The following is a 13,746-nucleotide window of genomic DNA, read 5'->3' on the forward strand; positions in this document are numbered from 1 at the left end:
TTAATTTAGCAGAGTGTGTTCACATCAAATGTACCGGTCGCCATAAGTCTCTATTAGTGACTATTGAGACATGCAGACCCACTGTCCTAAAATAAGACACAATAAAAGCCATATTAAGAATAAGGAGTTTCTTATCTTTAACTTCTTCTTCTTATAATTTCCTGTTCTACATCTCCTGATGCCCCTTCTGTGATTTGCTTGATGCTCAGCAGACGTCGCCGCTCTTCGTCGTCTTCCTGCCATTATGGTGGCTATGACTTTGTTGGTTGATCACCTTGCTGTAAACTCACAACCACAGATCACTTTGCAATCCTTTATGTACATTTAAAAAAGTTCAGTGTTTCAAGATCAACAAATACAATAAATTCAAAAATTGGATGTTGTTTTTATAAGCACATTATTTTTAGAAAGGACAGTAAAGAGCCATTTGAGTTTGGAAGGTGGGTGGGTGACACAACTAAAGATTAGATATGAATAACAGTAAACTCTCCGGCCAGTAAGAGCTTCCACTCCCTTTATCATTTCTGAACACGCTTCTTGATGATCCTCTTGACTGTCGGCACGGGTTTCTCCATCTTTGTCATTCCTGTATTCTGTATCCTTCACTTGATGCTCAGCAGATGTTGCTGCTCTTCTTCTTCTTTCTCTTACGTTGTTCTTCATCACATAACCAGCTTACGTGATTTGCTTAACACTCAGCATACGTTGTTGCTCTTCTTTTTCCTTCTGCCATGTCATATGCTTTCGCGATCCCATTACCGTAATAAACAGAAGTGAGCAGGTCATTTTGTCAGGATTGCCACTACTGACATTTTTTAAAATTTTCAGACCACACCAGGTCATAAGCTTTCAATTAAGACCAATATCAAGGTTCTAGCCCCATGAGTTCACAAGTGATTGTGTAACAGACAGCATTTTAAAATTCCCAAAATTGTTAAAAAAAAAAAACAAAACAAAACTTTTTGATACAACTCACAGCAATTCCATTTTAGTCACATTCAAAATCCTCCCTTTAAGATGCAATCCACTTGTCCCATTTGTGGAAGCATTTCCTGCACTTCTCTTTTATCACCATGTCTAGAGCTTCCTGCGATTGTTCCATCTGTCTCAATTTTAATTTCGGAAACAAAAAGAAGTCACAAGAAGCGAGATCTAGCAAACTAAAAGAGTGCAAAGAGCAACAACCACATTGCTTTTGGTCAGAGAGTCTTTGACTGACGTTTGACTCACGTTTGGTGTGTGGAGGAGGCCGTCCGACATTTGTTTTTTTTTTTTGTTGATGCTTTCCTACAGACACTTTAGCAAGTCAGTGTAATGTTACTGAATAACACGGGGAGCACGAACAAATCCATCAATCTGCAAAACCGCGATCGCCGTTGTTTTTGATGTTTAACGCGACCTGACCTGCTGTTTTTGGCTTGGGGAAAAATTCAATTCTAGTGACACCTCTTGTTGACGTCACCACTGCATTTTTTGAATGTAACGTGCTGCATATTTTCTACGTGACCATGTGAATTTCCCCTTGGGATTAATAAAGTATCTATCTATCTATCTATCTATCTATCTATCTATCTATCTATCTATCTATCTATCTATCTATCTATCTATCTACATGGCAAGCAGTTCTGGGAGCTTCTTGAGTTCCGACAATGATGAGGCTGTAAATATCCAGACACCAATGTCCAAGAAGAAATGCACCGTGACCCTGACGGATTTTTAGGATTTCCATCACCAAGACATTCATCTTAATTGGCAAAGTGGACATCGTACAACAGGAACAACCACAATGTGTGTCTCGCAACTCAGCAAAATGTCTACATATGAAAGAAAATGAGTCTAGTGTGTCACACGAGAAAGCATTGTCGAAGACTGTGGATTAGCCCTTTTCAATTGGCTTGCAGGTTAGAGTTTGATTTTCATATTTATGGACTTACGAACCATGGGCTTTGTTTTCTGAAAATGCGTTTTTGGGCGTGACATTTGACTAACATACAATTACTGCCTTTCAACATCTGCTTGCTCTCTGGTTTACGGTTTTCTCCCATCTTCTGCTCCCCGTTCCTTTCCAACATTGTAGCTCATGTCTTGCATCAGAACATCCATATTTCTAACATTTTTATACTGTTATGTAAAATGCCCCAGTAAGGGTCATCTGTGTCATCCCTGCCTTGCAGTTTAGGTTCGAGCCTCTTAGCCACTAGGGGGCTCACTACTCACTTAATGTAGTCTCATACTGCACCTATGTAAACATGACATGGCTGAACCTTCTCAGACTGCACCTCTGTTTTGTGCTCATGGGGCCTTGGGGCCTATTCCAGCAACATCAAACCCAAGGTAGGATCCTTGCCTGGATAGGACCACAGGGTGCTGTAGGACCCATTCACACACACACCCCTGCGCCAGTTTGCACACAGGTGAAAAACTGGAACAGCAGAAGAAAAAACTTGGGTAGAAAATTAGAGAATGTGATGTGACAGTGAGAGGGCAATCGCACCATCTTTACAAGAGTAAAGGGACACGGTTGGAAACTGTCTGTAACAAGAACACGGGGACGTGGTTGGAAACATGTTCAGGTTCAGATATCACACTAATGTTACAAAGTGTTGCTATACGCAAAGAAACCACAGACCCGTGGAGTAGACAACCAAGGAATGTGGTGGAGAATAGCACTTTGGGGACCTTCATGCCTCGACTTGATGTTATTTTGTTAAACTCAGATGAGTAGGTTGGATGAGCTTGTTGGAGTGAATGGCCTGTTCTCAGCACATTGTTTCTAATGGTCTAATGTTCTAACATAAAAACAACATTTGTATTAAATAGGTCTATCAGTGACGTTCGAGGAGTAGGTCACGATTTGTGTGACAGTTATGAGGGGACAGACCCACAGGTGTGACACTTTTACATTTATTTGCTTTCATTTAGATAAGTCATTCCTACCTTATCTTTGGGAAGCCCAGTTTGGCTGAGATAAAGGGTCACAAGATTACCACCGTTCAGGTAGAACCTGTAATCATCTGTGACCGCTGGGACGTAGAAGCCACTAAGGCGGGAAACAAAATTGTCCGAGTTGTAAGGAAAGCTGTAAGTGCTCGAATCCAGCCACGTGGTGTAATAGCCGGGTGTGCTCTCATTGTACGCCATGATGTCTTCCAGATTTTGTGGAGTGGTTTTATTCCAGACTTCTAATTTCAGGCCCCTTCCACCTGGAACACAAAGTAATGAGATGGAGGAAGAAAGTTCATGATTCCAAGAAATATGCAAATTAAAACTTTTAGATATGTAAGGTAAAAATGTAATACTAGTAAAAAAGCAAAAGCCCAACCTGAAGGTCATAAGTAAAGCATCAAGGTAGTCGTCACTGCTCCTAAATAAGATGGCAGCACACAGCTTCTAGAATCCTGGTTTTGGATCTATGCTTCTGCTACTCTTTCGCTTTGTCATTGGTGTGAGAGGAAGCGATTATAGCGGTAAGAAGATTGACATGCAGATGTGTTGAAGGCAGTGTAGGAACCGAAAAAACCCAACCCTTAGAGTGCTGCCAGTTTTGTCCTGGCATCTTCCACTCCAGTCTTTGTCCAAGAGGTGAACTGCAGAGGGTCCAAGTGGCCTTTCACAACAGGATACACGTAGTCCAGGATTGGCCTCCTGAAGGTGACTGTCATGTGTGACGTAAGGACCTCCGGTCTGAAAGGTGCTGCCAAATTTACTGACTCTAACAGTGACAGTACAAATGCGACTGGGAGTTCAATGTAGTCGGGGACAAGTTAAAGTCAAAAATGAGGATTAGGCTGATCAGGCGTCAAAACAGAATCATCAATCAAAGCTCGGGGATGAACAATCAGAGCAGATTTCTAAACCAGGTAGATAATAAAGCACAATACAAATGGGGTCATATACTGTGAAATTGCACAGGGTGACTTATATAGGGCCACCACGGTGACGTCACACAAGCCCGTAGAAAAACTTTTTCAAATCATCATAAAATAAATCTTTGGGTCACAAAATGCCCAATTACCTTTTCAATATTTGTTCAGGGGAACCCATAAAAAAATAACATAAACCCCGGATCATAACCCGTAGAAGACATGGTCCTTGGACCTTTGCTTTGTTTCTTTGGTTTTGCTCCTTGCTTTGAATTACACTTTGTCAGCTGGTTCTCCTCGCTTTCTGCTCATCCCACACTTTGCTTCTGTCTTTCCTCATTCATTTTATTCACATCCTTATCATTTCTGTTTTCCCACCCACCAGGTGCCTTTGTTCTTGAGGACTACATAAGAATAAAAGAGCAAAAGAAAGCTGATAAACAAGAGGAGACCATTCAGTCCAGTTGATGCTTCTTCATTTAGCTAATAGCTCATCTGTCCCAGTGTCACATCCAGATCCTTTATAAAGATGGTCCATGTTTCTTCTTCAACTCCAATACTCAGTAGTTTGTTCCAGGTTCCCACAACTCTTTGAGTAAACAAGTGCTTCCTGGCTTCATTCCTAAAGGCATATTCCCTTAGTCTCCACTAGGTGTCCTCGAGTATGCGATTCACTGCTTCATTGAAGGAATTCTGCTGGATCTGCTTTATCAATGCCTTTGAGAACTTTGAAGACCAGGATTAGAAGCCCACGTGGTCTCTTCTTGTCGAGACTAAAAAGGTTTACTTCTCTGAGTCGGTCACAGTACGATGTGTCCTTGAGTCCTGGGATGCTCTCCTGTATACAGCTTTAGGTGCTGCTCTGTCTTTCTTGTAGCGTGGTGACCAGAGCTGCACACAGGACTCCAGATGTGATCACACTACTGCATCACATAGTCTTAGAATAACTTCCCTGGATTTACGTTCAACAGTTTTAATGCTATAACCTAACAAGTCCTGAGATGCTCCTGGTTCCTCTCTGGTACACAGTTTCATGTGCTGCTATGTCTTTCTTGTAAATTGGTGACCAGAATTGCACACAGGACTCCAGATGCAGGGTCACAAGTGCGTTAAATAGCCCAAGCTTAACGTCCCCTGACTACACTGTAAACGTTAAGAAGCTGTTTCACAAAACCGAGTCCAAATCCAAAAGAGAGAGGCTTGATTAGCAAAAGTGTGAAATTAACAAAACGGGCAGGAAAATGATGATGGTGCACATGGCTTTTACTTTGTGTCATTACACCAAATCCACTGCCACATCAGTTATGAGGATCACAAGGAGCTTATGAGGTGTAATAGAAAAAAAAATAATAAGTTAAAAAGAAAATTCAACTGAAAATAACAACAAAAAGAAAATGGTGGACAAGGAGTGAGCTTCAATGCACCAACTCCGAAGAGACTCACCTGCAAAGACGGTCCTGTTGTCATTCGGCTGAGCGGGACTTCGGCAGGTGATCTGACTGTCAGAGACACTGAGGATGGGACAATTCTGACCTGTGGAGAACACGGCCGTTTAAAAATCATGGAAATACTTTATAGGGGGAAAATAAACAAATAATCCTATGGAAGTGACAGCCATTGCACATTTTATGTGGTCCACAGTAATGGAGGGCCTCATTTGCAAAGAGAATAGACTTCCTAATGTTTGTGTAATAATAGACACATTTACAATGTTTGATTTCTACAATTATTCTGAGAATTATTGTGTTGAAGATTCAAAAAAGCTGATTTTAAAAAATGTTCAAATTTCCTTTCGCCTCATTCTGTTTTTTGGTAGCTGATTTTCTTTTTGCTACTGGACATGAGTGATATTCTCATTGATTAGATGAAAAAATTAATACAATTTGATATCCATCTCTGGTATTTTATTCTAGTAATGGATGGCAAGCATGGGCTGGTGTCACAGCTGAGATGGTTCTATAAATAGGCTGGGTGGTCTCTGTCAACTCCAGGAGAAGGGCCAAAGTGGATATGCTGGCATTCCGGAAAGGACTTGATCAACGATCTTTAACCGCTTGGGAAACCAGTTCAATGGAGTGACAGAGCAAGGCAACCTACTCCACACATAAAATGGTGACTTCTCTGGGTTATGGTACCGATATCCTCAGGGCATGCTGGGAGCTGTAGTCCCGTGAGGCAGGCCTATTGGGATTCACTACAGGGATTTCGGTCCCTAATCCATGGGATTTCCTCCTGACCGAGAAGTGCATCCAATGGAAAGTCTTGTGGCACCAGAGGCACTCCTGGGTCATGGATGACTAGAAGCAGCTCTGCCTCATCCGGGTGAGTTGGGGTCAGGAGAGGAGCTGGACCACTCTCGCCTTGGAAGAGTAAAGGGGAGAAGAAGAACACTACTGGGTGCTGTACTGTGCCGTGTGAATGAAGACAAAGTCTGTAAAGGTGCTTAATGAAACAGAGTGAGTTTTACACCCAGGGCCGTGTCTGTGGGGTTGTGTTTGTATGGCACCCCCTCTGCTGGTCATATGCACATCTCTGATAACTTCGTGTCACTTCCTTGGCTTTGACTGATTTTATTAGGTACACAAGGTCAACACTACTGGAGAAAACAAAAATAAGCCCAAACCAGAATTTCAAAATCCCACCCTAGCAGAACATTCCAGAATGGCCCCTGCAGTACAGCGTATCATTTCAAATGAATCTAATAAATGAACGCCATTAAAATGCCGACACTCACCTCCAACTAACACTCTGGCGGGGGCGTCCATCTGATCAAAGTACTGGCCGCTTATGGTTAGTATGGCGCCTCCTTCTGAGCCTCCTGCTGATGGTGATATGCTGGTGACCGCTAGGAGGACAAGATTATAGAGAATGAGAAGGTCCCATTTAGGACTGTGGTAACCCAGGCCAGAATTTGAATTAATTCATTAAAATTATTATTCAGTAAACATGAGAGGGAAAAAGGGGCTAAGAAGAACACGTGAACTCCAAAAAGTGTAGACTTGCGTCAGGATGTTGTGAGGCTGACTGGAAGCAGGTGTCTCTTTTTGCCCCTCTGGTTAGCTTGCCCAGAATTTCACGATATGATATTATCCCGATATTTGGTTCATGATACAATAATATGATGTGAGGAGTATTTTATTTTAATTCTGCTACATATTGAATATGATTCCTTTTTCTCGGATAGGCTAGGATAATCAGATCGTGGATAATTCAGGTCTGTACATGACGTATTAAAAGTTGTCACACTGATCACATCAGAGGACGTGTATTCCCGAAGGACCAAGGAGTCACATCACCATAGGAAACGGACACGCTGAATCTCGAAAATAGTGGTGCCTATGCTTAAACAAAATAGTGCTGTGTAATAACAGAGAGAGAGAGAGAGAGAGAGAAAGAGAATGACATCAATGTTTAATTTTCCCAGGTAGAAAACACCATGAATGTCAACATCTTCCTAAATGGCCACAGAAATGAATAAAAGATTACAATAAACTAATAATATTAATGCTTTTTCAGTTCTGAAACACACGATCACTAAAGTCAATACATAAACCAGGCTTGATGAAGATCTTACTCAAACAGTTATCAAACCAAACCCTACCTTTTACAATGTCCTTAAAAACACATTTGCACACACGCTTCCTCTTGTTGTTTGAGTTTTTGACTCGATGCCCGTGTCACACACGTGCACTTGGGTGGGTTAACTGAGGGTAAGACGCAAAGTCAGGGCTTGATGAAGTGCACTGATGTCTCTTCTCCCTCTTCTACAGATCACCAGAAGCAAAGCCAAGTTAAAGCACAGCCAGCTCCTGCATTGCCTTCCTGACCACGCCCTCCTACTGACCTCACTTCCACCAATGGACCCGCCTCTTCCTGCCCACCACCTATAAAATTCCACCATCTCACCTTTCTAGTCAGTCTCAGAAACTACTCTGGTGTTACTTTTATTTGGTTAGCTGTTGTCACAATATACAGGGTGGATTCCTAAACCTTTTTCTGCTCTGTCTCTTTTCTTGCCCCTGCTGTCATCTTTTATACCAACAATGTGGTGACATCACGTGCCACACCCATGAAATGAAGATCCAAATTTATAACAACCAAAATCCATCCATCCATTCATTATCCAACCCACCATATCCTAACTACAGGGTCACGGGGGTCTGCTGGAGCCAATCCCAGCCAACACAGGGAGCAAGGCAGGAAACAAACCACGGGCAGGGTGTCAGCCCACCGCAGAACAACAAAAATTTCCCCTGTAAATTATACTCTTGTGTTCCTGTGCCAGCCAAAAAACCCACTCGATGTATCTCTATATATATATATAAAACACAACGACTGTCTGTCTGTCTATCCGCTTTTCATGAGAGAACTACTTAACGGATTTAGATTGGGTTTTCTCTATAATTTGCTTGAACATTCCGGTTGATTTTCCATCTTCTCTCATCACTCTGAGTATCATAGTTCGCTTGTGGTACTGATTTATTTGCGCAAATCCGAGAGAGACGCAGCAGACCGAGGGAGGGGGTCGGGGCCTTCCTTACTCACGTGCCAGCCCCAGGGGGTACTTTACATCTGCTTAGCTAGCGAATGAAAGAACTCCTTAATGGATTTAGATCGGGTTTTTTCTATAATTTGCTTGAACATTCCGGTTGATTTTGAGACTTCTCTCATTACGCTAAGTATTAGAATTTGCTTGCAGGAGTGATATATTTGTGCTAATCCGAGACAGAGGCTGCAAGCCAAGGGAAGGGGGAAGCGTGACATCAAGAGTAGGGAGCCGGGCAGGGCCTTCCTCACTGTCCTGTTTCATTAATACGCGGGCGAAGCCGTGGGGCATGGCTAGTATTATATATATAATTTGTATATTTGTGGAATATAAAACATACTAAGCAGAAGATAAAGGTTTACAAATCCATTAATTCAAAAGAATCCTGCACTTTTTCAGTTAGCAGCTTTCCTTACCTGCATATGTCTGAAACATCGCCAGTTTATTTGCAGATGAAACAAAGTAGGTGCTCACGTCTGGCAGACTCCTGAAGGTGGGAAAATGTTAACATGGCGTAAGTCTGCAACTGGAATACAACAAGAGCGCTTTGTACCCAACACACACACCCACAAATCCCAGTAGCAGCAGACACAAGACAACAAACACTCACGGACATGATGTTGGTGGCCTGCTGGGCCGTTTAGCCACCTCAACAAAGTTTGGATAGTCGATTCAGGTCTGATGGTTTATTGACATGACTATGGTCACATTTAATAGGGGTACCCAAGTGACAAAGAGTTTCCAGGGCAAGGGCATAACCAGGCTGGCCTGTCCTAGACCTCCAGGACAAAAAGATATAGAAAGAGAGAGAGAGAGAAAGAGAGAGAGAGAGACAGAGAGAGAGAGAGAAAGGAAGCCATAGTGACAGCAAAGAAGGGCGTGGAAAAGCCAGTGCAGGGGGTTGCATTGAAGGCCCATTCCAGAAAGATATGGGCTACTGGTACCTTCTGAGAACTTCATCTGGGTTTGTGTTGCCTTTTGTTTCATATTCACATAACTGAATCAGAAATGTGGTTATTTCAGATGAGGAGAACAGAAGATTCAATGAAAAGAAGACAACGGGTTATGAGTTATGGAAGACAACGAGTATAGATAGATAGATAGATAGATAGATAGATAGATAGATAGATAGATAGATAGATAGATAGATAGATAGATAGATAGATAGATAGATAGATAGATAGATAGATAGATAGATAGATAGATAGATAGATAGATAGATAGATAGATTTAGGAGTAGACCTGACACTGACCACTGTAGCTTTCTCAAAAATCATTTAGATGAAATCATAAATGAGAGCTTACCTCCCGTATGGACCATCTACAATGAAGCTGACATTTTGGTGGCCTATGAAAACAGAAGGTGTTATTGTCATGGATTTCACACCAAGCAGCTAAGTATGATGTCTTAACAGTATTCAGTATCCAGAGATTCTTTGAATTTGTTAATTTAACGACCATAAAGATGAAAACACCTTTGGAAGGCTTAAAGGCTAAGATGTTCCAGACCTTCCCGTGTTCACCTACACTTCTACGCAGCTCTTTTCGAACTCCCACAGAAGCTCACTTTGTCTGAACAAGGGGCCTGAGGGGGAGGGGCTGCTCCAAAGCCTGCATATTGTAATCCGCTGAATTAGCCAATCAAAGGGGTCGTTTTGCTTGACTTCACATTGAACAACAACAACATTTTTATTTCTACAGCACATTTTCATACAAGGAATGTTTCTCAAAGTGCTTTACAGAATATAAACAGCAGGTTAGAAATATATTATTATAAAATCACTAAATAAGTAATATATAAAAAATAATTTAGAAAAAAATCACTGGAGAGGACTCACCAGTAAGCCGGTTCACTGTTTTGTATTCATTATTTGGTTTTTGTGAATAAGTAATAAATATTCATGCATAGTAAGAATGAATGTGTTGTACTGGAATATGTGTACAGTTTACAGTACTAATAATTCAGTAATTTTCAATTCAAATTTTTCTTCTTTTTTTGTTTTGTAACTTGAAGGGCAAAACTGCAGCCAGTACTCGAGGTGAGGCCTCGCTAGTGAGTTAGAGAGGTTAAGCATAATCTCCATGGACTTGTACTGCACACATCAGGGCACTATATAACCTGACATTCTGTTGGCCTTCTTGGTTTCTTTCCACTGTCTTGATGTGGACACTGGCTAGTTGTCTCCAAGTGCCAGGTTCTTCTCATAAGGTCTACTTTAAAATTTCAGTCATGTTATACTTTTTCTTTAATTGATACTAGACTTTAGGTTTAGGCATTTATGAAGATCTTAGGACCACGTTACCTGTGACCTTTACTAATTCTTACCAACATAAGTTCCTGTCATTCTGCAAGTCATCGATCCCCAGGAGCTCCACTGGTAGTCCAGAGAAATTCCATAACTGTGGGACAACGACAATGAGATCATTCAGACGGTTTACCTGAGCCACACAAAGCCAGGAAAGTGAAGGTCAAGCCCAATCACAAAACATCATACCGTTTGTCAGAGTTCGGGTACAGAAGGTCACATGGCATTCCTCCATTGTAGACTCTGAAACAGAAAATCCAGCACTCTCATTGGCTGATTAGCAATAACAGTGTTAAAGCATATGAGGAGACAAAATTGGGTTTGTTTCAGACGTTTTTAAATCACAGAATGAGAGAGGAAATTTGGTATTTTTGGGTGCAGATGACCTCGGCCACTGTGGCACACTACTGGCACGTGCCTCCTTACTGTTGGTTTATTATTTATTTATTAAAATTTGCAAACAGCGTTTTTTAACAGCAGATTTGCTGGGTTCACCAGTGACCTTGTTCATAAAAATGTATCCCTGAACATTTGCCATGCGGTTGGATGAGACAAATAGCTGAAGTTATTTCACCTCAAGTTTTGTGAAAACTCAGAAATGTTCGAGAATTTTGGCGAACTCAATGGGGAAGAAGAAACTGAGCTAGTTTTCAGTGGATTATAATGGTGAAAGTCTTTTCAATGACTTGGGAAGTCTCTCTCAATGATGTTGGAAAAATTATTGTTGACAAAAATGTGACCTGAGCTGTGAGGCAGCAGTGCTATCCGCTACACCACTGTGCACCACTCTCTAGTCAAATTAAACTCCAAGTCCACAGTACTCCACATCCCTTATCTCTCTGGCGACTCGACAGGGACGACACATCACGTATACATGTATGTGCCATAAATTATTCACGCGTGCAAGAAGAACGGGCAGCGCCGTGAGTTGGAAAGTTCTGAGCATGTGTAATACGAATCAGGCAGCACAGATCAACTGGTGACATTCCTTTCCAACATGGCATCATGGGGTGCTGGGAAAAAAGTCATCAATAAGCCCAACAAATCTGCTGCACAAAACACTTTGGTGGATTTCAACGATCATCACTAATGAAAACCAAAGATTTTTGCAGAAACCAGACTTTTGAAAAGATTTGTTGTCTGGTGTCTAAACAATGTGGTCGTATTTATATGAACTCAGAATCTTGAGAGGAGAGATTAAACACTCCCATTGGCAAGCAGTGGAACTTCAAACTGCCTAACTCCCGGAAGGCAAAACAAAATGGAGAATGTGAGGAGCTGGCCGGTCACTTCATGTCACTGTTCAATCTCAAGTGACAGCTGCCACGATGTGCGCGCATTCTGAAGATGGCAGGACAAGTCAAATATAAATACAGATGTGCAAACCATTCTAAACACGTAGGAAGATCAACGCTTACAATTCAAGGTAACGGAAAAGGAAAGGAAGGTGAGGAAAAAAAAATTCAATAAATCAGGAAATAATCACCTTGAAATCCTGGCAGAGTTGCCATTGGAAGTCACTCGAGTAGAGCTGCCGTATGCGTCCGTAAAGATCATTCCTCTTATTGTAATGAGTGTCCCTGTGGAAGAAGCATAAGGATACGCAGTCAGTCACTTCGGTTCACAGAGGAGCTCGGCCTGGCAGTCACAGTCCCAGTCCCAGCTCGGCCATTTTAACTGTCCAGTCTACACTTTCTCCTTGAGTATCCGTGACATTTTCTTCCTGCTTAGTCAGGTTTCCTTCCCAAACGTGCGCACGTCAGACTAAACGATGAGTCTAAACTGATGAGCTTGTGCCGCCCTGCCATGGTCTACCACCCCTTGCAGATTTGTGTCTTTGCTACCAGGATAAACAGTGAATGGCAAAACGTAAAGATGAACAAACCAAAGAACACAAACCCGACAAGGAGGACCTTGAACGAAAGCAGAGCTCAAAATCCAGGAAATTCATAAAGAAGATGAAAAATCACAACAGCCCGCGTACACCGTAAACCACAATCACAACGCCAAAGCCTCCCCTTTCGTGGGGTCCACTCACATTTCAGCATTCCAGCTCTTTTCAAGCTTTCTAACGGCTTCAAATGTTTTTTGGGCTTTTCTGGGTGCTTTTCAAGCATTTTCCTGTATTTTTTCAAATGCGTTTTACAAGGAAAATATGAATGACATAATTTCCATTGTGTCATGTTATATTTCCCAAATGTCCCCCACAACGGTCACAGCACTGAAGAGCAGGTGTCGTGAGCGCACATATCGGGGTCGAGAGGACAGTTCTGGACTTTCTATGAAGAACTTCAGCAGCATCTTGAAAAATCCCAGGATTACATACGGATGTCGATAAGCACATAAGTATGATATGTGGGGAAAAAAGTGCTTTGAGTAATGAGAAATGTAAAGAATTATTACAGTATTATTAAAAAGTGTATTACTTCATAAAAACAACATCTACTGCAGTCGGTACAACATCATCTGGTTGTTTATAACACAGCTAGTGAGGAAGGGGATATCGTACATGGTAGAAATCAACGTCAAAACAACTGCACATACGTTGTATACATTTAACCCTGTACGTGCTGAGGGTTACATTTAATCTGCCCAGTTTAGGGACACTGGGAGCACAAAATTATCGCAGCAGCACTGGGTGTAGGTGAGAAGCACATGTGGTGCACTGATCGTTGTCAGGCCCAAGCAGAAAAGAGTGCTGTGTGCAATCTGGTCATGGAAACATATTATTAAACTAACAGTTATTAAGTAAAGATATTTTGAAAGTGGTGCTGTAGTGTCCAGTGTTCACCTGGGGGTTTAGATTGGGGATGGATGTTGTTTACTTCATGAAGGACTAAAAGTAATTTATTAATTGAGAAGTATCACTGACACATTTAACGATTCAGTGCTAAAACAGGTCATAAAACAGTAGAAATTGGCCACACCCCCACCCGCATCATCAGGTGGCCCCGCCTCCTTGGCCTCTACTTTAAGAAAGCGGGGTGGATAATTCAAACTAAAACACCCCTGACTGGCCTATTACAAAATG

The 13,746-nt window shown here is 41.8% G+C and overlaps 1 protein-coding gene and 1 long non-coding RNA gene across 2 annotated transcripts; both read right to left on the reverse strand.

Annotated features, from left to right (window-relative positions):
* Positions 1-53: 53 nt before the first annotated feature.
* LOC127530025 (fibrocystin-L-like) lies at positions 54-8,700 on the reverse strand. Its single transcript, XM_051935593.1, has 5 exons — positions 8,661-8,700; positions 6,598-6,708; positions 5,307-5,396; positions 2,938-3,203; positions 54-86 (listed from the first exon to the last, which is right to left on the reverse strand). The coding sequence occupies exons 1-5, from the start codon at positions 8,698-8,700 to the stop codon at positions 54-56; spliced, it is 540 nt and encodes a 179-aa protein (XP_051791553.1).
* A 125-nt stretch (positions 8,701-8,825) lies between these two features.
* On the reverse strand, positions 8,826-10,808 carry LOC127530098 (uncharacterized). Its single transcript, XR_007936629.1, has 3 exons — positions 10,736-10,808; positions 9,715-9,757; positions 8,826-8,896 (listed from the first exon to the last, which is right to left on the reverse strand). It is a non-coding gene; the product is annotated as an uncharacterized LOC127530098 (long non-coding RNA).
* Positions 10,809-13,746: the final 2,938 nt, after the last annotated feature.

This window comes from Erpetoichthys calabaricus, chromosome 13, assembly GCF_900747795.2.
Source record: "Erpetoichthys calabaricus chromosome 13, fErpCal1.3, whole genome shotgun sequence".
Classification (NCBI taxonomy): domain Eukaryota; kingdom Metazoa; phylum Chordata; class Cladistia; order Polypteriformes; family Polypteridae; genus Erpetoichthys; species Erpetoichthys calabaricus.

Excerpts from the sequence above, each read along its gene's own strand:
- LOC127530025 (XM_051935593.1), bottom strand. The coding sequence starts at position 8,700 with ATGCCCCACGGCTTCGCCCGCGTATTAATGAAACAGGACA. Across the intron at positions 5,397-6,597 it reads CGCCAGAGTGTTAGTTGGAG|GTCAGAATTGTCCCATCCTC; the intron begins GTGAGTGTCGGC and ends TGTTCTCCACAG. Across the intron at positions 87-2,937 it reads CTGGGCTTCCCAAAGATAAG|GACAGTGGGTCTGCATGTCT; the intron begins GTAGGAATGACT and ends GTCTTATTTTAG.